The 25,710-nt window shown below is 37.8% G+C and overlaps 3 protein-coding genes across 3 annotated transcripts in view; 2 read left to right on the top strand and 1 right to left on the bottom strand.

The window, feature by feature from the left end:
* Positions 1-21,561, top strand: part of LOC122001361 (protein STRUBBELIG-RECEPTOR FAMILY 7-like) — a 30,461-nt gene extending 8,900 nt beyond the window's left edge. The window contains exons 12-16 of the mRNA XM_042556071.1: positions 13,558-13,820; positions 14,134-14,269; positions 20,709-20,839; positions 21,002-21,158; positions 21,301-21,561. Coding sequence (XP_042412005.1) covers positions 13,558-13,820; positions 14,134-14,269; positions 20,709-20,839; positions 21,002-21,158; positions 21,301-21,387 — 774 coding nt within the window. The 3' untranslated portion in view covers positions 21,388-21,561. The remainder of the gene's footprint in view (positions 1-13,557; positions 13,821-14,133; positions 14,270-20,708; positions 20,840-21,001; positions 21,159-21,300) is intronic.
* Positions 21,562-21,591: 30 nt separating this feature from the next.
* On the bottom strand, positions 21,592-23,218 carry LOC122001362 (glucan endo-1,3-beta-glucosidase 5-like). Its single transcript, XM_042556072.1, has 2 exons — positions 22,840-23,218; positions 21,592-22,728 (listed from the first exon to the last, which is right to left on the bottom strand). The coding sequence occupies exons 1-2, from the start codon at positions 23,175-23,177 to the stop codon at positions 21,594-21,596; spliced, it is 1,473 nt and encodes a 490-aa protein (XP_042412006.1). The 5' UTR covers positions 23,178-23,218; the 3' UTR covers positions 21,592-21,593.
* A 1,159-nt stretch (positions 23,219-24,377) lies between these two features.
* Positions 24,378-25,558, top strand: LOC122001360 (chlorophyll a-b binding protein 4, chloroplastic-like). Its single transcript, XM_042556070.1, has 3 exons — positions 24,378-24,663; positions 24,739-25,154; positions 25,281-25,558. The coding sequence occupies exons 1-3, from the start codon at positions 24,458-24,460 to the stop codon at positions 25,412-25,414; spliced, it is 756 nt and encodes a 251-aa protein (XP_042412004.1). The 5' UTR covers positions 24,378-24,457; the 3' UTR covers positions 25,415-25,558.
* The last annotated feature ends 152 nt before the right edge of the window (positions 25,559-25,710 follow it).

Genomic DNA, 25,710 nt, shown 5'->3' with positions numbered 1-25,710 from the left:
AACCTAGTCGCTTTCTTAGATCTGTTCCTTAGACCTCAATTTATCTTCTAGGTCATCGGTAAACAGTCTAAAGTAGTAAATACTGAATTGAGATCTCAAGAAATAGTCGAAAGTAATAAGAGCACGGTAGCCCTGGGGGCAATAAGATTAAACCTATTTATAGTGGAATCCAATAGAAAAAAATTGCATCAATTGGTCATAGATATATCTAATGAACATTTAGTTTTAATAGGACAAACACTAATCTTAGTTGCTTCCATAATGGATTCTTAGTTCAAATAAAATTACATAGACGGTTCTAAAGAAAACATAACTAAATGCGGAATTTAAACTAGATGGTTTTCGGGTTGTACTACCCTTATTCCGAGCTGGCTCACTGGTCAATGCATTCGTCTCATTATCTGAAAAAAAAAAGATATAAACTGTGAGTCGAGAGACTCAGCATGTTCAAAATAGTGTTATGCATTAGTTAGCATCTATAATCTAGTATATTAAGGGAAACACATACTAGGTAGCTTAGGTCTTACCTACTGGCACATGATGGACATGAGCATAGACGTCTACATAGGCATACAAGCATAAACATAAGTCTAAGTATGTACGCAAGCTAAGTATAAAATAGACACAACCAGGAGCATATATATAAACATAGGCATAAGCATACTAGCTGGCATAAACGTACATACTATGGATGAACAGAAGCATAAGCATATAAATAAGCTAAACATGGAAAAGATCATAATCACATAAAGTAGTGAGCTCCCGGGCTAAGGCCACCGGTCACACTCAACTATATAGTTTGGTAAGCTCCCAGGATAAGGACATCGGTCGCACTCAACCACATAGAATTTTGGTGAGCTTCCGTGTTAAGGACATCGGTCACATTCAACCACGTAGATTTGGTGAGCTCTCGGGTTGAGGACACCGGTCACATTCGACCACGTATATTTGGTAAGTCCTCGGGCTAAGGACACCGGTCACACTCGACCATGTAAATTTGGTGAGCTCCCGGGTTAAGGACACCGATCACACTCGACCACGTAAAATTGATGAGCTCCCGGGCTAAGGACACCGGTCACACTCAACCGTATAATTACATAAACATGGACATAAACTTAATCATGCACTTAACATAAACTTGATCACTACCTAAACGTGAGCATAATCGTATATCATAACATAAGCTTAAACATGGATTTCACGTCATTCTATGCATAAACATAGTGTGAGCATGTATAAACATAAACATGGCATAATTGTAAACCTAAACGTAAGCTTGTAATTTTTATATCATAAGCTTAAGGATAGACTTGTGCATCAGCTTATCATGTGCATGCTTAGCAACATAAACAGGGTATAAACGTGAACCTAAACATAAGCATGCAAAGATCTCTAGTTTCTAATGGAAAACCACTAGAAGCATGGAACAAACATGGAGTGCAACATCAAACTATATAACTTCTAAAAACAGAATTTAAAACTCACCACAATAGAACCAAAAGCAGCAAGGTCACAGCATAATTCCAGATTCGTGAGTCAATGGTATAAAAATCATATGAAATTCATCTATAATCTGAAAAGGGTTCTGTAAATTGGTAATGAAAGCTAACTAAATTTCTTACATTTCAACAGAAGACATTGAAGTAAAATTCGTTCATCCACTGAGACTAATTTACACCACAATAGAATCAAAAGTAGTAAGGTCACAACATAATTTCAGATTCGTCAGTCAATGGTATAAAAATCGTATGAAATTCATCTTTGATCCGAAAAGGGTTCTATAAATTGGTAATGAAAGTTAACTAAATTTCAATAGAAGACACCGAAGTGAAATTCGTTCACCTATTGAGGCTAATTTACACCACGACAATTGAAAACATGCTTACTTTATATGGCCGAAACATGATATCCTAGCAAACTACCTAATCCAAAATTTCATTAGACTATCAATGCAAAATTCCTAGGGTCCAAAACATGATGTCATAGAAACCTATCCAATCCGAACATCACAAGACTATAGAAACTAATTTAACACAATAATATGGTTGAGAACATGCCTTAAGTACTTAGCCTCCCATTTCTTGTCTTCCTTGAAAATCCTAGCACCGGTGGAGAAATAAAAGGATGAGGAGATCTCCCTAGAGCCGGTGGTAATCAACACCAAGAGAGGGCTTTTGAAGGAAAGGTTTAAATAGAGAGGGAACTTAGGACTTTGTCTAAAATTTCTATTTCCATATCTATCATTAAAAATTCGTAACATATAAAAAATTGCTAAGTCATTTATTTTATTTTCATAAAACTTAACATCAAGTTTAAATAAAAACCTATTTCCATGGTTTATAAAATTTCCATATCTATCTACATGTAAAATTCGTGACTTATAAAAAAGTCTAAATCATTTATTTATTTTTATAAAACTTAATATCTAGTTTAAATAGAAACTTATTTCCATGATTATAAAATTTCCATATCTATCTACATATAAAAAAAATTCTTGATTTATCATTCACTTTGTTTTTTTTTTATAAAACTAAATATCAAGTTTACATAGAAACTAATTTCCATGGTTTATCTAATTCCATATATAGTTTTACCTATTTAATTCTATTTATTCTTTGTAATTACACCTTATATATCTTATTTTATTTCCATATTAGTTAGATGAATAATTTCTACAAATTTGTACATATTAAGTTTCTTGCATTAAATCTCATATATATATATATATATATATATATATATAATTTGTATGTATATTAGTATAGTGATTAGTTATTAATCTTTTATTTAATTTTGTGTACCCCATAAAAATATATATTTTACTTATTATTTAGATGAATAACCTATAATAAAATTCATAAGTCTTTATAAATTTTATACATATCCGTATTCTACTCTCTCTTTAATATAATTGATAAATAAATTCATAATTAAATCTTAACTAAATCCATTTATTTAAATTAATAAATTCTTAATATGAATTCTAATTAATTACAATTAACCCAATAGATATCCTTGATAAAATAAACTCAAAATCTAATTAAATTGTAATTAATCCAATAAATCCTCTTAATTAAATAAATCTGAATTACAATTTAATCCAATAAATATTCTTAATTAAATAAGTTCGAATTTTGAACACTACAATTCCTCCCCCCTTAAATGAAATTTCATCCTCGAAATTAATGCTTACCAAATAATCCTGGGTAGCGACTTCTTATGTCTCCCTTGGTCTCCCAAGTAGTTTCTTCCTAGGTGCAATTTGACCACATAACCTTAACCATTTTTCTCACCTTACTCCATAGCCTTTAAGCATGGGGTTCCTAGGCTGCATACTAGACATCACTCCACATCGAAAATTCCTACAATTACTACACTATCCCCGAAAGTTCCCCCAACTTACTTGGGAAAGAAAATTTAACACTTCTAAGACATGTTATGATCAAAGGTTCGACTGTGAGCATAAAGGTCCTAAAAAAAAATATCCTAGATTCGGAAGCTAACAGCTATGAGGTCATTTGAACTAAGGGCAAAAGTCATTCTATATTAGGAGAAAAAAAATTTTAGATTGGGCATAAAGCTAAATCATAATATTTTCACATCTAAGCAAACAATTAATTAAGTCTAAGTAGTTTTAATCAATGTTAGCCATACTATCAAACCTCTAACTTAACATCTCAACAAACATTTCTTTTCTTTATGCATGTAAAATATAAAGCATTTAAACTTATAGACTTGAGGCTTGCCCCCGTGAGCTTCTCGGAACTGGCAGTAGGCACAACCCTTCCAGGAACTTTTGCTTTGATACCAACTGTAACGTCCTTAGTTTTTTATTTTTTACAATTCATAAATATAACTACGAACGCCACATACTCATACTTCTATAATGAATTCTTAGTTCAAATAAAATTACATAGACGGTTCAAAAGAAAACATAACTAAATGCGAATTTAAACTAGATGGACTTTGGGTTGTACTGCCCTTGTTCCGAGCTGGCTCACTAGTCAATACCTCGTATCTTATTCGTCTCATTGTCGAAAAAAAAAATATAAACTGTGAGTCAAGAGACTCAACATGTTCAAAACAGTGTTATGCATTAGTTAGCGTCTATAATCTAGTGTATTAAGGGAAACACATATTAGGTAGCTTAGGTCTTACCTACTGGCACATGATGGACATGAGCATAGACGTCTACATAAGCATACAAGCATAAACATAAGCCTAAGCATGTACATAAGCTAAGTATAAAATAGACACAACCAGGAGCATATATATAAACATAGGCATAAGCATACTAGTTGGCATAAATGTACATACTATGGATGAACAGAAGCATAAGCATATAAATAAGCTAAACATGGAAAAGATCATAATCACATAGAGTAGTGAGCTCCCGGGCTAAGGCCACCGGTTACACTCAACTACATAGTTTGTTGAGCTCCAGGGCTAAGGACACTGGTCACGCTCAATCACTTAGAATTTTGGTGAGCTCTCGTGCTAAGGACACCGGTCACACTCAACCACGTAGATTTGGTGAGCTCTCGGGCTGAGGACACCGGTCACACTCGACCATGTAGATTTGGTGAGTCCCCGGGCTGAGGACACTGGTCACACTCGACCACGTAAAATTTGGTGAGCTCCCGGGCTAAGGACACTGGTCATACTCGACCACGTAAATTTGGTGAGCTCCCGGGTTAAGGACACCGGTCATACTCGACCACGTAAATTTGGTGAGCTCCCAGGTTAAGGACATCGGTCACACTTGACCATGTAAAATTGGTGAGCTCCCGGGCTAAGGACACGGGTCACACTCAACCGCATAATTACATAAACATGGACATAAACTTAATCATGCACTTAACATACACTTGATCACTACCTAAATGTGAGCATGATCGTAAATCTTAACATAACATGCAAATTCATAACATAAGCTTAAACATGGATTTCACGTCATTCTGTGCATAAACATAGTGTGAGCATGTATAAACATAAACATGAAATAATTGTAAACCTTAACGTAAGCATGTAATTTTTATATCATAAGCTTAAGGATAGACTTGTGCATCAGCTTATCATGTGCATGCTTAGCAACATAAACAGGGCATAAACGTGAACCTAAACATAAGCATGCAAAGATCTCTGGTTTCTAATGGAAAACAACTAGAAGCATGGAACAAACATGAAGTGCAACATCAAATTATATGACTTCTAAAAATAGAATTTAAAACTCACCACAATAGAACCAAAAGCAGCAAGGTCACAGCATAATTCCAGATTCGTGAGTCAGTGGTATAAAAATCATATGAAATTCATCTATAATCTGAAAAGGGTTTTGTAAATTGGTAATGAAAGCTAACTAAATTTCTTACATTTCAACAGGAGACATCGAAGTTAAATTCGTTCATCCACTGAGGCCAATTTACACCACAACAGAACCAAAAGTTACAAGGTCACAGCATAATTTCATATTCGTCAGTCAGTGGTATAAAAATCGTATGAAATTCATCTTTGATCCGAAAAGGATTCTGTAAATTGGTAATGAAAGCTAACTAAATTTCAACAGAAGACATCAAAGTGAAATTCGTTCACCTATTGAGGCTAATTTACACCACAACAATTGAAAACATGCTTACTTTATATGGCCGAAACATGATATCCTAGCAAACTACCTAATCCAAAATTTCATAAGACTATTAAAGCTAATTAAAAGCATCAACGTAATTTAATACATGCAAAATTCCTAGGGTCCAAAACATGATGTCATAGCAACCTATCCAATCCGAACATCACAAGACTATAGAAACTAATCTAACACAATAATATGGTCGAGAACATGCCTTAAGTACTTAGCCTCCCATTTCTTGTCTTCCTTGAAAATCCTAGCACCGGTGGAAAAATAAAAGGGTGAGGAGATCTCCCTAAGGCCGGCGGCAATCAACACTAAGAGAGGGCTTTTGAAGGTAAGATTTAAATAGAGAGGGGATTTAGGACTTTGTCTAAAATTTCTATTTCCATATCTATCATTAAAAATTCATAACATATAAAAAATTGCTAAGCCATTTACTTTATTTTCATAAAACTTAACATCAAGTTTAAATAAAAATCTATTTCCATGGTTTATAAAATTGCCATATAAAATTCGTGACTTATAAAAAAAGTCTAAATCATTTTTTTTTTTATGAAACTTAATATCTAATTTAAATAGAAACATATTTCCATGATTATAAAATTTCCATATCTATCTACATATAAAAAAATTCATGATTTATCATTCACTTTGTTTTGGTTTTTTTATAAAACTAAATATCAAGTTTACATAGAAACTAATTTCCATGGTTTATCTAATTCCATATATAGTTTTACCTATTTAATTCTATTTATTCTTTGTAATTACACCTTATATATCTTATTTTATTTCCATATTAGTTAGATGAATAATTTCTACAAATTTGTACATACTAAGTTTCTTGTATTAAATCTCATATATATATATATATATAATTCGTATGTTATATTAGTATAGTGATTAGTTATTAATCTTTTATTTAATTTTGTGTACCCCATAAAAATATATATTTTACTTCCATATTATTTAGATGAATAATCTATAATAAAATTCATAAGTCTTTATAAATTTTATACATATCTATATTCTACTATCTCCTTAATATAATTGATAAATAAATTCATAATTAAATCTTAACTAAATCCATTTATTTAAATTAATAAATTCTTAATATGAATTCTAATTAATTACAACTAACCCAATAGATATCCTTGATAAAATAAACTCAAAATCTAATTAAATTATAATTAATCCAATAAATCCTCTTAATTAAATAAATCTGAATTGCAATTTAATCCAATAAATATTCTTAATTAAATAAGTTCGAATTTCGAACACTACTGATACTCTGCCTCTGTATTGGATCTTGCCACAACATTCTGCTTTTTGCTTTTCCAAGAAACAAGGTTACCTCCGACAAATATACAAAACCCAGAAGTGAACCTTCTATCAGTGGGAGATCCTGCCAAATCTGCATCAGAGTACCCTATGACTCGAGTATGTCCTTTGTTTGCATACAAAAGACCCTTTTCTGGTGCGCTTATGATATATCGAATAATGCGAGTCACAACATTCCAATGTTCTTTGCATGAAGAGTTGAGAAACTGACTTCCTTCACTTACCGCAAATGAGATATCCGAACAAGTAACATTAAGGTAGCTTAGTTTCCCTACTAATCTCCTGTAGCGTTCAGGATCTGGAAGAGACTCCCCTGATTTGGCAGGAGCTTGACATTAGGATCCATAGGGCTGTCGACTGTCTTTGAGTTTAACATTCCTGTTTCTTCCAGAATATCCATTGCATACTTCCTTTAGGATATGACGACCCCCTGTTTAGACTGTGCTACTTCTATCCCCAAAAAAATATTTGAGTTTGCTGAGGTCCTTTGTCTGGAAATGTTTAAAAGGATGTTGTTTCACCTGTGAAATCCTAAGATGATCACTACCTGTGATGACAATATCATCAACATAAACCACTACGTAGATGTAACCAGTAGATGAGTGGCGATAAAAGATAGAATGGTCAATCTCGCTCTGAGTCATGCCAAATTGTTGAATTACAGTACTAAATCTACCGAACCATGCTCTGGGTGATTGCTTGAGGCAATATAAAAATTTTTGTAGGGACTCCCCCTGAGCAACAAAACACGGAGGTTGCTCTATGTAGACTTCCTCGAGCAGATCACCATGTAAGAATGCATTTTTGATGTCCAACTGATAAAGATGCCAATGTCGAATCGCAACAATTGACAGGAATAGGCGTACAGAAGATATCTTGGCAATAGGAGAAAAAGTATTCCCATAATCCAATCCGAAGATCTGAGTAAAGCTTTTAGCGATGAGACGCGCCTTAAGTCTGTCAACCATACTGTCTGGACCAACCTTCACCGTATACACCCATCGACAACCAACAACTGACTTCCCAGGTGGTAGAGGAATGAGATCCCAAGTCCCACTACTCTATAAAGCACAAATTTCATCGAGTATAGCCTATTTCCATCCTGGATGGGCAAAGACATCACCTGTAGTCTTAGGAAGTGAAACAGACGATAAGGAAGAAAGACAAGAGTAATAGGAAGGAGAAAGACGGTGATAACTTAAAGAAACATAGTGAGGAGAAGAATTACGAGTGGAACACATATCCTTTCGAAGTGCAATAGGAATATCAGAGTCAAGGGATGGGACCGGAGGAAACGACGAAAGACTTGGCTCCAAAGATGTATCCACGGCAAATGTCAGTGTCGGTCTGCGGCAAAGCAGGACGAGAACGACGCTGATAAACTTGTAAAGGAGGAGACGAGGCTGGGGATGATAGAGGCGCCTCCGGAGGACAAAAGATAGTCACCGGTGCAGGTGGAGAGGGAGAAACCTCGGACTGGGAAGCGGGAGGCCCAAAAAATGAAACCGAATTAAAGAATGTGACACCAGCAGAGATGAAGTACCGACGAAGAGTAGTGGAATAACACTTGTACCCTTTTTGAGACCGTGAGTACCCAAGAAAAACACACTATGAGACCGGGGAGAGAGTTTATCAATGCTAGGATCAAGATCATGAGCAAAACATATAGAACCAAAGACCCGAGGTGGTAAAAGATGAAGAGGATGATGAGGGCAGAGGATATGATGAGGTATTTTACCCTGGAGAGTGGAGGAAGACATGCGAGGAGAAAAAAACCTACGAACATGCTTACCTAATTGACACGACTCACAAGACAAAGATTCTAAGTGAGAAAGACTAGGATGTAATTGTTTTAACTTATCAAGACCTGGATGTCCCAACTGAGCATGAATAAGAAGTGGAGATGCCGCCGCCAAACCAACGAGAGAGGGTTGTTGAAGCCGATAAAGTCCATGAGACTCATATCCGAAGCCAATCATCCTCTCCATACTCCGGTCATGTAAAGAAACAGATGTTTTAATAAAAGAAATAACACAATCAAGAGACCGAGTAAGTTAACTTATTGATAATAAATTAAAGGGAGCTCCGAGAATATAAAGAACATTATGAATGGAAAGAGACGGAGAATGATGAACAATACCAATACCCTTGGACTCAGTTTGGAACCATTGGCCATGGTGACAATTGGTAAATAATCAGAAGTAGTGAGAGAAGAAAATAGAGATTTATTACCAGTGGCCCCGGAATCAAGAACTCAAGGATCTGAAGAGCGAGATATGCTAGCAAAGGAATTACCAGCGTGTGCAACAGTAGCAGTGGAACCAGAAGCTTGACGATCCTCAAACCATTTCAGAAAGTCATTATAGGAAGGTTGTGGGGTTGGATCCGGTGTTAATTGTGAAGCGGAAGCTGATAAAGCAACAAAACTCTGAATGATCTAAGCAGCGTGAGGAGGTTGACCATGCAGACCCCAACACTTATCAATCGTGTGGCTCGGATGGTGGCAATAATCACACCAAGGATGACCTTTGCCACCCTTGCGAGGTGGAGGTTTGTTGTTGTGTCGAGAGACCAAAGCTGACGAGTCAATCGGAACGGAAGGAGGCATCGTCAATATCTTGACTGGGACATGGAGGAGAGTTGCCCAGGTATTGTCCATGGTAGCTTCTGTGGGGCTGCCCAGGATCTGATCACGAACATGAACATAATCTGTGGGCAGACCATATAAAGCTAGGGACATACAAAATTTGTTCCGATTTTCAAGCTCTTCAACAGGATGGGCCGCAGGTGGTAGCAGTTCATTGAAGTCACAAAGAAGGCTAGAGACCGAACTCAGATAAGTTGACATTGAATCATTAATTTGATGGACACTGAGGATGGTCATAAGATCTTCACAAACTTGAGAGAGTCGCCGAGAGGTGTTTGTAAAGAGTTGTTGAGCCTGTGTCCAAACGACTTTGCAGGTTTTGTGAGTACGGAAGACATTTTTAAGAGATGGATGGATGGTAGCTTGGATAATACAACACAACACAACTGAGCGTCAACCTTCTTCCATAGAGGACGATCGACGACTTGAACATTTTCAGTTTGAGTGAGATGTGTCTCTTAACCCTGTCCAACAAACCAAAGCTCAATGTGAGATGTCCAATAGACGTAATTTTTACCATCCAACTACCGCTTGTCCCTTCTCTGGTGAAAACTCCTGCTTCCGCAACCACGTCTGCAGAAAGTCCATAGCAGTCTCCAGAGGGCAGAACCATTGCAGCAACGAAAACCTAGATTGAAGCCGGGATCGGGAGATGCTGCTGGATCGACGCAGAGGTTGCTCGGATCCAGACGAGAGGAAGAGAAGTATCTCCGTTCAAGGCGCTATTGTCGCCGCCCTGCTCGTCAACGACACCCAACTGGAGTTGCGGGTAGCTGAGACGAAAGGAAAGAGGAAGGAGCGATCAAAGGGCTCTTGGATGGAGGTTGGAGCTCACGAGATCGGAGTTGGGGAAGAGAGGTTGCGTGCGGACGAGGGAGGATGCACTGCACTGTGGTAGTAGCAGTTGCTGCTCGCGACTCGTCGACGTGAAAGAGGGCAGCAGCCTGACTCTTCGGCGACGTCGAAGCTCCCCGGTGACGACTCACAGCAGCCGTCGTAGCCCCTCCTGGATGGGGAGGGATGGTAGAGGGTGGCGCAGCGTCGGCGGCATCGGGAAGAGGAAGGCGCGGTGTCGGCGGAGACAGGCATGACGTCGGGCGGGCAGAATCGTGAGGGGGAAAAGAGAGAGGCGGCGGAAACTAGGGCAATAGGAAGTTAGGGTTTTCTTTTAACCTAACTCTGATACCATGTTAAGAGAAAACCGTGTATTAGACACCACGGAGTTATTGACTTATATAGAGAAGGATATATAGCATAATTACAATAATACCCCTAGTTATTATGTTACAATATTCTAACAAGGTGATAAGGGGTGGATTTATAGAACCTCCACTTCTGAAATTTGGTGTCCGGTCTTGATGCGCCTTGCTAGAAGCCAATCGTAACTTTCTAAACAAATAAAAAAAATCTCAAAGAGTTTGGTCATTTATGTACAATGTTACTAGGTGTCAAAGTTTGTTCGCATGCATGCATTGTAACCTAAGTGAGGAGTGTGGATGATTAAGTCCTAATTATTCTAGTCGATTAATCTTATAATTAAGTGTTAATTATCTTAATTAAGTAAGAATTGAATTGGCATAGATTAAGATTAATTTATTCGATTAAAATAAGAGAGTAATTATGAAATTAAAGATTAATCTGTGCAATATAAATTTGAGAATCAAATTAAAAATTAAAGAAGAGAATTTATTACATCTTAAATTTGACAAGAGTTATAAAAATTAATTTGTAGTAAAATGTAATTTTAAAATAATTTTGTAATAGTAATAAACTTATAAAAACAAAATTATAAAGCTTTAGAATTGTTGTATACAATTCTAAATTAATTAAGTAATTGGTTAAGATTTCATAGGACTGGATTTTAAGGAATCTCAAACTCATTTGAATAGCTCTAGTAAACAATTAGTGGAGATTTAATAGGATCGAGTCATTATTTTTATAACTAATTAGTTAATGTCTTGGATTAAAATTCATAGCCTACAGATATATATATGAGGCCTAGACGAGAAAATATACATCTTGAGACAACTAAAAATTAGAATCCTAGCCACCCTCTCTCTCCCTAGTTGGTGATGCCGTCAAGCCCTAAGATTTTGACCTTGTCATGTTGTCAATGTTGACCACTATCCTATTGGTTGCCTTGTTGGATGCTAGCACCCCATGGTAGTTTAGAAAATCATGCTCTCTAGACAAAGTAGAGGATGCATTTTTCAATGTATCTTCATAAGGTAAGATGAAAATTTTTTTCTTTATCATTTATATTCTATTGTTTAAACTAACATTGTAGGGAAAGCAAACTCACAAAAATAAAAATATGATTATTTCACAACGAGAGTATGCTTTATTTTGCAGTGATGATCCCTACAACAAGATATATAACTCTACTCTTCCTTTGCACCCTATTTAGCCACAACTTTTTTGCTTCTTGCTTTTCCAAGTTATCAAGTTGCTTACAAGAATAACTCAATATCCTAATGTGAATATCCTATGTGTGGGAGTACCTAATCTGCATTTATATGCCTCTTAATTTGTAGATGACCGTGATCAAGGCATATAAGATACTTTCCAATGAGACATCAAAGAGTTCTTAAAGCTGCTTTCCATGATTGTTATGAAATCTCAAGGAATTAATTAATTACACTTACAACAAATGAGATGACAAATTTTTTAATATATGATAGGTCAAACTTTCTAACAGATCTCTTGTACTTGCAATAATAGCTTGAATTGTCTTGGTATCTATCTACATTTGAATGTTAATTGGTCTAACTTCTATTGTACCTACTTTTCAAGCTTATTAAGTACATACTGTTTTTTGTGAAATATAAATGTTCCTTAATGCTAAGTCCATGGTTTGAAATTGTTAATGAGATATGATTTTAAATTTTTTGATTCTTTTAGCATCATTACTGATAATAATAATAACAATAATCTCATCAACATAACCAACAAGAAGAATGTGTGCTCTAGACTGAAAAAGTTGATAAAACACTGAGTAATTTGATGCACATCATATCATTCTAAACTGGAGATGAGCAATGGTAAATTTATGAAATCATGCCCAGAGACTTCTTGAACTCATATAAGTGACTTCTGAAGAGGTTGTTTTATGAATGGTTCTTTATCTAAATAATGAAGAAAAACATTCTTTCTATCTAATTAGTTGGTAGCAAAAGGTGAAACCGTCACCTCGATGGCCCCTCTAGGGTGGCCCCCCACCTTCTAAAAGGGAGGTAGATCACAGGGAGAGCTTCGCCTAGCAACAATAGCGCATGTAAGGAGGGGTTGAGACAACCAACGGGACATTTCGCACCCGTTGGGAATCAACCCTAGGCTTATTGACAGCAACACCTTTGCACGAACCAACTGTGCTTGCCCGTGGGGGCTTCTTCCTAATTAGTGAACTGAGATATAGTTGTCAATGTAAGAAAAATAGGAATTAGGAAATTTTAGCCACAAGAGAGAATGCATCCATGTAATTGACATCATATATATAATTGTGTATATTCAAGGAGAAATTCCTTGATTTGTTTGAAGATGACACAGTGAATTTGTGAATATCAACACGTTGATCTGTTGAGATATCTCTTCTAAGTTATGATGGTGCTTTTCCAATGTAGCGTAAAAAATAGTTACTTTATAAAATAATCAAGGTCTTTAAATAAGGTTTCAAAAATTAGAAATATGCCCTTAGAGAAAGTTATTCCAAATTTAAAATGTGAATGTTAGTCATCTTTTTAGATTTTTCCAAACCTCCCCGTCAATAGTGCTAACTTATCTTCTTGGTAACCTTCTGGAAATACAATATTGATATCTTGTCCTATTAAGTGATAATTATTGTGTTTAGCTTTCCTGCCAACATTTTATTTATAGACTATACATGCATGTAACAAGCTTTGTTGTGCAAATATAACCAGATATAAACTTTGATGATCTTGTGCAGGTATTGGCAGTGAAGAAATTGAATCCAAAATCCCTACCAATCAGGTCATTGGATAACTTTCTTGAGCTTGTTGTAAATATCTCACACTTGCATCATCCAAATCTGAGTGAGCTGGTAGGCTACTGTTTTGAGCATGGGCAGCAATTGTTGGTGTACGACTTTCACAAGAATGGTAGTTTATCTGATTTCCTTCCACTGTCAGACGAACCATTGACTTGGAATGCTCGTGTCAAGATCGCACTTGGCACTGCAAGAGCACTAGAGTAAGTGATCATCTAATCAATAGGACCTAACATTCTTTTCTTGAATCTTAAACTCGATCAGAAGTTTAGGCATGAAATTGAATTGACCTCTGCTGATTAGTTGAATTGTTAATCCTTTCACATCTTCAATCAAATTTCTTAGAAGTATTCTTTTATCTTTTTCTTTTAGGGGATTATAATTTAAAAATGTTATCACAAAACAAATAACAGTATGTTTCTTTAAATTGAAGATGCACGGATCATCTTTATCATCACAATTTTGTGAGGAAAGCCCCTTGATATTCACATGATCATCTAGACATTCTTACTACAGGTATCTGCATGAGGGTTGCTCACCATCTGTCATCCATAAGAATTTGAAATCATCCAATATTCTATTGGACGTGGACCTTAATCCTCACCTTTCGGATTGTGGACTTGAAAGCCTTATCCCCAATGCAGATTTTCAGGTAATGTCTCATGAATATAATAATCTTCTTTGTATACATTATACATCCTTTAAATTTATTTTCCAGTGGTAGCATTTCTAAGGTATTGGAAGACTGATACACCCTAGTTAATGACTTCAATAAATTAACATAGCACAAAGCAAACCAAACCAAACCTCACTGGGAAGACAAAATAAAAATTTTATTAACACGACTAAGTCAAAGACAAATTTCCAAACAACTTGAAACATTTTAAAATTCAAACTATTTCTACTCTGCATTTGATATTACGCTATTCTCCCCCAATAAGAAGGATTTGCCTCTAGTCAGTGGGGAGATCATGATCTATAGTGTCTTATGTAGGTACTAAGTAGGGTGTCTCTATAGATGTATTGGGCAACTATTGCTTCATTTCTTTTAAGTAACTTGGGAGCAATCCCTTGGAGCTCATTCTTAATAATCCAAGCATATTGATGGCCAAAAGTCCTTTCCTTTGAACTAGGTGGTCGAAGTCTTACAGTAAGGAGTTAACAATATATTAGTGTCTATTATGTGGTTGGTATGAGGATTGATATGTATCATGAACAGGAGCATAGGAATTGGCATTGTGTGCAAGTGACGTGTAGGCAAATCAACAAATGAGAAAGGTCAAATGTAGCTTAAGGCTTCAAACATTAAAAATTAGACTAATATTTAAATTAGTAAATAACTCAATAACATATGCATTAGAATAAGTTTCCTCACAATTAGAAAGACCCTAAAGGTGTTGGTTGCTCCTCGGAACACCGTTCTGTTTCCCTGTACAAAAATATGTACAAGCACAGAACTTAACCTAGCTACCCATGTGCTCTACTGAAGTTAGACTTGGATTGCAAATGATGCTTAACATTATTAATTCAAGTTGCTCTTCATAGGTTAAACTTGGATTGGAAATGATACTTAACAATTTTACTCTAAGTTTAACCGATTTGATCTTCTTAAGTTAAACCATATTACAGAAGTTGATTAAATATCTATTTCAAAGATTGACTTCCAGGTTAAACATGGCGAGGCACTAGGCCTTCTTGGTTATGGGATCATCCACCACTTCCTAGACAAAGCCTTTCAAAGAAATTGAATATTTAACTTCTTACAGTAACCCTAGGTTTAACTACAGAGACTACAATAGAAACACAAGATCGAAACGCAAAACCGAAATACAAAATCGATAGCACGAAATCGAAACATAAAATCGTTAGCCTCTTGTGTTGGTGTTTCAGAATCCATGCAAAGAAAACTAACTAATTAATTCGAAGCAGAAACCATTAATTAGTTATACCTTTCTTTATAGCTAATGACCTCTTGATCTTCTGTTTATTCCTCTCTTTCTCTTGGACGTTGTGTGGGCAACGATCTACCAAGATGAAATCCACCCGAACCACTTCTTCTCCACCAAGACTCTCGCGCCACCAAGGGATGTCAAAATAGGAAATTACCTTCTCTTCTTCTTCTCCTCCAAGTAGCAAGCCACCAAGGAGATGGAACTTCTTTGATGTGCCACCGGCCTTAAGAGAAAGAAAACAAGGAGAAAGAAGAGAAGCAAGGGCCGGCCACACCAAGGAAAAGAAAGAGGGCTTAAGGTTGTGTGTCTCATGAGGCATCCTCTCCTTCTCTTTTATAATCTTGGTCATGGCAAAAAAGGAAAGTTTTAAACATAATTAAAACTTCCTTATTTGTGACCTCCCAATAAAAAAGAAAATTTTAACAACAATTAAAATCTCTTTCTTTTATATTTCCTATTGTACATGGCAACGAAAGGAAAGTTTTAAAATTAATCTCTCTCTTTTAAAACATGTAGACAACTACAAAAAAGGAAAGATTAATTAAAATTTATCTTTTTAAATCATGGTTACAAAAAAGGAAAGTTTTATCAAAAATTAAAATCTCTCTTTTAGATAACTACAAATAAGGAAAGATTTTAACAAAATTAAATCTCTCTTTAATCCTTTGTAGATAGCTATAAAAGGAAAGATTTTAAAAATTTAAAACTCTCTTTTAAAACCATGAGGATGACTAGGAAAGATTTTAACAAAAATAAAATCTTGCTTTTATTCCTTTAGTGGATGCTAAAATGAAAGTTTAAACAAAATTAAAATCTTTCTTTTAACCATTGTAGATAACTACAAAAAAGGAAAAATTTTAACAAGAATAAAATCTCTCTTTTAATCATTGTAGATAACTACAAATAAGGAAAGATTTTAACAAAATTTTGTTTTAAAACAAAACTTTCTTCTCTTCCACTAGTGGCCGGCCACATCTTGGACGCCAAGATATGCTTGGGCCGACCACCTCTTGGACTCCAAACAATGCTTGGCCGGCCCCCCTTGCTCCAAACAAGGATGTGTCCGACCCATTACTTGAGTAAGAAGTGGACTTTGTGAATACAAGGTTTTATAGAGGCTACAATAGGAACCGAGAGGAGAAATTGGTTTTGGTCTCTCGATGAGCTTGAGCTTCCTATGTTTGTCTCGAACACCCAATTCAAGTTCATCAATAATAACTCATACCACTAAAGAGTTATTATTGAACTACCGCATTAATCCCAAATTACATTATGGGCTCCTTCTTATCATGAGTGTATTAATCTCCCTATGTTTAAGATATCGAATGTCCATTAATTAAATGAGTTACTGACAACTCACTTAATTAATATCTAGCTCCAAGAGTAGTACCACTCAACTTCATTGTCATGCCGGACTGAGTCCACCTGTAGGGTTTACATGACAATCCTTATGAGTTCCTCAAGGGGACATCATCAACCTATATTACTAGGACATAGTTTCCTTCTATAATCAACAACACACACTATAAATAATATTATTTTCTAACTTATCGGGCTTATTGATTTATCGAACTAAATCTTACCCATTGATAAATCAAAGAAATAAATACTAAGTATATGTGCTTGTTATTATATCGGGATTAAGAGTACGCACATCCATAATAACAGAGGTTTTGTTCTTTTATGTAGTCAGTATAAAAAGAAACTACCTCAAATGGTCTTGCTCAATACACACATAGTGTACTAGTGTAATTTTATAGTTAAGATAAACTAATACCAAATTACATTACAACCATTCCAATGGTTTGTCCCATTCCATCTTAGTTGTGAGCTACTATTTATAATTTATAAGGAACTAATAACATGATCTTCCGTGTGACACCACACACCATGTTATCTACAATATAAATTAAATGGACAACTACATTTAACATAAATGTAGACATTTGACCAATGCGATTCTTATTTCAAAATAAATGTTTACAAAAAACTAGGCTTTTATTATATATCCTAACAAAAGGAACAAACATAAAGATTTTTAAAGAAGGTTTTGAGAAGTGATCAAGGCAGATGCAGATAGGTCACTACGTTATTCTCCTTAAATTTAGGCTATTCATCAACATAAATTTTATAAATTTCATAACTTAGTGCAATCTTCTTCCTTATATCAGCATTGACTGTCAAACGTAGGTCAGACATGACTGAGCCCTATTTTACTTGGAGGTGCGGACAAGAGAGGATTGATTGCATATCCTTTCCTATGTTTATCCATTGTAAAATATTGGGCGGGCGGATTAGAAAATTCATCCATGGATCATTTTTTGGATATTTTTTCGTCAGTTTGAAATTGGACGGAACAAATTTTCATTCCCTTGTTAACTCGTGCCTCACTCGAATCTCTCGCAACGGCACTGTGAGGTCGCTTGCGGCCGCAAGAAAGAGGCAACTTGCAACCATGAGTTTAGCGGCCTTGCTCGCAATTGCGGGTTCAACGGCCTCACTTATGGCCTGTCGCAAGCCGCCACAAATTCACCGGAGTTCTTACTCTTTTTTTTTCCCTTTCCTTCTTCTTTCTCATCTTTTTCTTTTCTTTCCCTTTCCTTTTCCCTGATATTTTTCTTCCAGCTTGAATTCTTTTCCTTCTTCAATCCACACCTTGGATTAAACATAGCATTAGTAAACTTATCAGTGGATTACTTTGCTTTACTGAATTATTGTAAGCAAATAAGCTTCTTCCAAAGATAACTAACAAATTTTACATTCCTTTTTGAAATTATAAATGTGGATAATCCATAGAGTAATTATGTCTCTGAAGAACAACTTGGTTATATGTGATTTGTTGTTTGTTTATGCAGATGAAATGTGTCATCTTTGAAAAATAGTCTAGCACTGCTAAAATATAGTTGTGGCCTTGGTTAGGCCTAGGTAAATCTAAAATGAAGTCCAAGCTAATGTCTTTGGAAGGTTCGTAAGGAATTGACAATGATGTATAAGAACTTACACATTGTTTAGTTGAGTCAACTATCTGGCAATGATCTAGGCAACATCTTGTCATTGTGAGGGCTAATAAAATTAATCTAAAATAAGAATGATGATCTTATCTTTCCCTTAGTATCCAACTAGATCATTTGGTTTCATATCCCAAATAAGGAACTCCTTATGTGAGATATTATGAATGCATAAATGTGTATCTCAAAACCCTAAGTAGATAACCGTCTTTATTCACAAAGTCAGTCAAATCATGATAATTTTTGCCCCCCAGGGCGTATCGTAGATGGTCGGCGCATGACATCTTTGGCATAATGGCCAGAGTCAATTCTGAGGAACTGATGATCTGGAGGTTACCCCACCATGCGCCTAATGCCTGTGTACCTACATCTACCTCCCTCCATATCCGTGGTGCCGTTAAGGTAGCGGATCTACCTTTTTTTTTTTTATAAGATTGGGCTGAAGTTAAGAGGACAGGTGTTCTCTTCGTTAAGGTGCTTAAATTGTATCATGTGTTCGTTGTGTGCATTGTGGCTATTACATAACTTAGTGCATCAACAAATTTGTTGTCTATAGCACGTCAATGTTTAAAGACAAAAGCATATTTCTGAAGGAATTCAATCCACCTACCATTTTGACACTTAGCTTCTTTTAGAATTGGATAAAGCTCATTTTCTTGTGGTCAAAATGCAAGATGAACTAATTACGTAGTAGATAGCAATGCCAATGTCTAAAAGCTTGGATGATAACATAAAATTCTTTATCATAGATCGAATAACATTGTTTGATTTCATTGAGTTCTTTTGCTAAAAGGAGAAATTAGATGCCCTTCTAGACTTACTTTAGGAACATCATAAAGTGCCTTAAAAGGATTAGAGAACAACACCTTAGTCACTCTTTCTTTGATCTCCCTAAAGGTTATGGAGGCAGATTTATACCACTGGAACTCACCATTCTTATAGTTTGTTATGGGAGTTATAATGGCGCTAAAGTCTTTAATGAAGTTTTTGTAGAAAATTGCAAACTGTGAAAGCTTTGAGCCTCCTGAAAGGTATGGGCTTTGAGCTAATCCTTGATTACTCTAATTTTCTCTACAAGGATTATAAACCCAAGGAAGAGAATCTTGGGCTATAGGAAGGTGCACTTCAGTTTGACAAATAACTTCTTGATCTTAAGGCTCTCTAAGACAAGGCAGATGTGTTTCATGTAGGTATTGTGTGTCTAACTATAAATCATTATGCCATCAAAGTAAATTATGAGAAATTGTCCTATAAACGGTTTCAGAATTTTAGTTCATTATGCTCATAAAAGTACTAGAGTGTTTGAAAATTTGAAGGGCATGACCAGTTGTATAGTCCATCCTATTTCTTAAATATTGTTTACTACTTGTTATTAATGTTGATCCTAATTTGGTAATATCCACTACGCAGGTTAATCTTAGAGAATCATCAAATTCCTACCCAACTCAAACATGTCATAAGTCTTGGTATGGAAACCTATCCTCGACAAGGATTTAGTTGATAGTGTGACTATCAATGTACATTCTCTAAGAAAAATCATTTTTAGGCATCAATAAGGTCCACTCATACACTTGTACTCTCCCTAATGAAACTTTTTTGTAAGAGTCCTTTGACTTGCTTATTTGCTTATTTAATTCAACCTGTCCTAAGGGGATCTAAAGGGGTTCATTTAGTAGTGCAACTGATTTGCTAATTTGCATAAAAAATTCTGATTACTTTACGAGCTATATCCAAATATATTTTTTATTCTAACACTAGAATCTAACCAATGTTGTTCAAAAACTTACTACTCATATATGGGTGTTTTTGGAGATTGCAAGTACTAGAGCATTTATGAGAATATTGAGATGAAGATGTAGGAGAATATGTCACTGCCCAAGATCATCTGGAATTCTATTACAGAGGCTTATGATTATTTTATGGATTGAATTTGTAGATGTCTGCGTACAGTGTTATTGAGTATGATAGATAATTGTATGAATGATTGACCTTGGCATAAATTTGATTCAATGAATGCATAGCTAAGGTTCCAACTTGTTCTGAACTTCAGACGCCTATGCTATTTATTTATTTATTTTGGCACCATGAATTTCTAAATGCAATCCCGCGTTGGCTTCATTGATTCTTACAGGGATCTGAAATAAAAATGGGATATGATCCGCCAGAGTTGTCCATGGCTGGCCAGTATACTCTTAAGAGCGATGTTTACAGCTTTGGAGTGATCATGCTGGAACTCATGACTGGGAGGAAACCTTTTGACAGGTAATCTTTGAAAAGATTCACAAAGAAGACCCACCCGGTTAATTTCCTAAAAAATGATGCTCGAGGCTCGTAATCTATCGGAGGTCAAATCGGGAAGTTTAAATGCTGCTTGTGCTTTAAGTTTATGATGTTGCAGTCTGATTGATTTGCAAACTCCAACAGCTCAAGGCCAAGGTCGGAGCAATTGTTGGTGCAATGGGCAGCTCCTCAGCTCCATGACATTGACGCTCTGGAAAGGATGGTCGATCCTGCACTCAAGGGGCTATACCCTTTGAAATCAGTGTCTCGATTTGCTGATGTAATAGCCCTGTGTGTCCAGGTAAAATTGTGCTTCACATGCATTTGTTCTCATGATACAATTACAAACAGGCTTGAAAATTGTTGTGCTCGATTGCAGTCACGTTGGCCATTCTTGCATTACTCTTTCAATTTAACTTTGTTGCTCAAATGTTGTTTGACAGTCCGAGCCGGAGTTCAGACCACCCATGTCGGAGGTGGTGCAAGATCTGGTTCGCTTGGTGAAGAGGGCAAAGGTGCCAGGAGATTAGTATCAGTAAGCTAATTCATTGAATGTTTAGTTGTAAATCTATTGGGATAATGCAGATAAAACTAGTGTGCCCTCTGAGATTATTTACCTTAATTCCTATAGTAAACAAAACAAATTATTAATTTGGTTGGTTAATAAGTAGAGTACTCTCAGTAAATTGAGCTGTTCAAGAATATTTTGTACGTTGTTTCATCAATAATATAGAATTTAAAGAACATAACTGATGGTCCATAGCAGCAGGATAGCCACGGCCGCCCAACGCCGGAGCAAAGCGCCACCTCCGCCGGTACCACTGGTATTCACAGCACGATCGTGCTTTCCCTCGTCGATCATGATGTTAAACTTGCAACTCCCTTGAGAGGGATCAGTCTCGGTGACGACGGAGAGATCGGAGAAGTTGCATGCGCCCTTTTGCTGGTTGGCCACCTGGAACAACTGGTTGAACGCGTACGACACGTTGCCCCGTGCGTCCAAACCGTTGCAAGAGGAGCCGTAGCCCAGGCTAGTGCAGTCGGCGTACTCGCAGGCGTACCCGACGGCGTCAGCAATATTGGGATCGGTGACGCTGGCGGTGGAAGAGAGCACGCACCAGTGTCGCTCGAGGTAGCGGACGCCTCGTGCAGGTACGAGGGGGCGGCCGTCATCCATCACGAATTGGTACTTGAGGCTGCCGTCGTAGTAGAATAGGCCCCAGTGGGGCTCAAAGTTACCGGGTTGGATGCTCTTCTGGTCCTCGTCGAGCAGGCCGAAGAGGTAGATGTCCGGCGGCGCAGGTCGTTTGGGCGTGCCGCGACGTTGTCTGATCCGATCGACCAGGCCCTGATTGAACCGGCGCGCGTAGTCAACATTGGCATGGATGTCGCCGTCGGTGGGCCACCCAATCTCGCCGACGATGACCGGCATGGATCCAAAACCGTTGCGCTCGAGCGCCCAGATGAGGGTGTCATAGCTGGCCTCGAAGGCGTTGGAGTAGGAGATGGGGCCGTCGACGATGGGATTGGCGGAGGGGGAGAAGAAGGCATAGTCGAGCGGGAAGTGGGGATCGAGGTAGAGGCTGAGGAAGGGGTAAATGTTGACGGTAAACGTGCCGCCGTTGTCCTGAAGGAAACCGACGATGGCGACCATGAGGCCATGGATGTCATTGCGGAAGTCGCCGCTGGAGGGGAGGCCGCTGGCGCCGCTCTGGTAGACGTCGGCGTTGAGGGGGACAGTGACGCGCACTTGCCGACTGAGCCCGGCCTTGATCAACGCTGCCTGGATGTTCTGCAGCGCTGCGAAAGTCGTGTTCTCGAACATCCCGTTGTACGTCTTCAGAAACGGCTCGTTGCCAACCGCCACATGCCTGAATCCTCCAAAATTTCGAATTCCATATATAATTAATTAACGAGTTATACTAGTAGCCAGATAACTAACGACTGATATGCATACATGCATGCGTGCGTACGATACGTACGTGATATTGACGCCGTACTGGGAGACGTAGGTGGAGACGTTTTGCATCACCCACTGCTCGGCGGCGTTGACGCTGCCGGCGAGCGGTGCAAGAAGCTCGTTGGGAATGCCGACCATGACCTCGATGCCGGAGCGGCCCAGGGCACGGAGGGCGGCGGCGTCTGCCTCAAACAGCTTCACCTTGTCGAAGTTGTTGTCCCTGAGGAGTCGCACCACTATGTCCGCCGGGAGTGGGTGAGAAGATCGGGTGCCCCAGTTGCAGCCCATTCCGTCGGCCATCGGCACTGCTTCCCCAAGTAGGAAGAAGAGCCACACTGCGGAAGCCAGGACAACTCCCATTGCGACAGTCTTCTTTTACAAACTGTGCTTCGTTTTTTTCCTAAGCTTCATTTTCTGTTTTTTTATTTTTTTGGTGACATTTAAATTGAAGTGTTGGGCGTATTATTCTTTAGGGAGGGGAAAGGAATGGCAGAGGAGTCCAAAAAAGGAATTGGATGCATGTAAGAAACCCAAGTGCATGGATCATGCAAAAGGATCTCCCATGGCTTGGAAAGTAAGGGAAGCAAGGAACATATTATGGAACACTACCAACTGCATTGGTTGAATGCAGACTGCCAAGACAAAGGAAGAACGATTATTGCGCACGGTTAGTCATTCAGCGACTAAGTATATTCATTGAAAACCAATCAAGTAAACTCATAAAAGATTGACTTAATTTGAAGAGGTAATCAATGTCTACTAAAAGGATACAATTAATTTTGATAGTATGAGCTAACCAAAGCTTTGCTAGATGGTTCAATTGGAATAGTGATGCATGGTACTTAGTACTTACACCGATAGACTAGTTGGGTTAGATTGGATGGATGGTAAGACAAATAAAGTTTCCTGACCAATTAGGCCAACTAGATGGTTCGATCAAATCAATTCTGTGCCTTGGGCTACCTTTTCTAAATGCTTCAATCAAAATCTTAAGTAACGTGCCAATTTTCAAATGCTTTGAATCAAAATTAACAACCCACTCTGCTTCCACTTTGACTTGTCATTCCTTATATAAGAAAAAAAAGGAAAAATGATGAAAAAAATGTACGTAAGTAATAATAAAGTTTGGTATGCAACTTTATGAAAAAAATTTCCCCCTTTCTACTCCTTATCTTTCATCCAAAACCACGTCTTTAATAATTAGAATCATGTAATTTGTTGCTGATCCAACGGATTTTAAGCAGTGTTTGAACAATCAACTTAGTTTTTTTTTTTTTTCAATGCCCAATCAACTATAGCTAAGAAGAATCACACAAGTGGGTCCCAAACGGGGATTACAACATTTTGTTGGCCAATGCCGTTGCAACAATAGATCTCTAGAATCTAGGCATCGGATAAGGAGGGAGATAAGGATACACGCATCCCATTGGCCAGCTCAATCCCCCAGCTTATCTGAGCCGTCCTTTACTAAAATCCGACAAAACCGGCGGCCAGATTGCAATCCTGGATTCTGACCACAACATTCCTCCCCTGCCGACTACAAAGCAGGAGCCACTTTCGCATCCACTAAAACATCTCCTTCCTCATCTCCCGCCTGAAAACTCATTGTCGGCGCTTCACCGGATTTGCTTTCCCCCATAATGGCCACAGTTGCAATGCAAGCATCTGCGGCCGCTCTCCGGCCATGCAGCTCCCGTTCGAGATTCTTGACAGGGGTGTCTTCTGGGAAACTACAACCGTCGAGGCTGTTCCCGGCCAAATCCTTGCCATCTTCCACCTTCAAGGTGGAAGCCAAGAAGGGTGAATGGCTCCCTGGTCTTCCCTCGCCGGTCTATCTCGACGGAAGGTGAAATCCTCTGGCGTCTAACTAGATTGCTTCATTCTCCTGCTTGCTCGTTTTAATTTGAAAGTAAATTCACAGTTTGCCAGGTGACAATGGATTCGATCCCCTCGGCCTGGCCGAGGACCCTGAGAACCTCCGGTGGTACGTGCAGGCGGAGCTCGTCAACGGGCGCTGGGCCATGCTCGGCGTGGTCGGGATGCTGCTTCCGGAGGTCTTGACCAAGATCGGCATCATAAACGCGCCGCAGTGGTACGACGCCGGCAAGGCTGAGTACTTCGCATCCTCGTCGACGCTCTTCGTCATCGAGTTCATCCTCTTCCACTACGTGGAGATCAGAAGGTGGCAGGACATCAAGAACCCCGGCTGCGTCAACCAAGACCCCATCTTTAAAAACTACAGTTTGCCGCCACATGAATGCGGCTACCCTGGCAGCGTCTTCAACCCGCTCAACTTCACCCCCACACTCGAGGCTAAGGAGAAAGAACTTGCCAATGGTAATTAAATTAACACTAGCTAGCTAACTATCTATTAAGGTTTTAGTCATCCTCACTTGAAATAGTTTATATATCTATATTCAGAACTAATTAAGCAGAGTTGCTCTTGTTTTGGTGTTCTTGCAGGGAGACTGGCAATGTTGGCCTTCCTGGCGTTTATTATCCAGCATAACGTGACAGGCAAAGGGCCATTTGAGAACCTTCTGCAGCACCTTTCGGACCCATGGCACAACACAATCATCCAAACCTTCCAGGGATAAAGATTAGGAGCAGAGCCTTTCTGTTTCAAAACACTGTAACAGTAATTTTATTGTGGGTTTACTCAAGTGATACGTGAAGAAAGCAATCCTGCCTGTACAGTGGAAGTTGAACTTTTGTCGATGATATTGCTATTGTTGTTGTCACGATCTTTGTGATTTAATTGACCATGATCCATGTTTGTTGAAGTTATAATTACATACAGGAATGAAGACACTAGCAATTTGTAGTTCGATAGAAGAAAAGACAAACATTTATTCTTATTGTCATAATAAAAGGAAGCATCTAATTAATGACA

This window comes from Zingiber officinale, chromosome 7A (assembly GCF_018446385.1).
Source record: "Zingiber officinale cultivar Zhangliang chromosome 7A, Zo_v1.1, whole genome shotgun sequence".
In the NCBI taxonomy this organism is placed as follows: Eukaryota; Viridiplantae; Streptophyta; class Magnoliopsida; order Zingiberales; family Zingiberaceae; genus Zingiber; species Zingiber officinale.
This window is presented reverse-complemented; position numbering and strand designations above follow the sequence as displayed.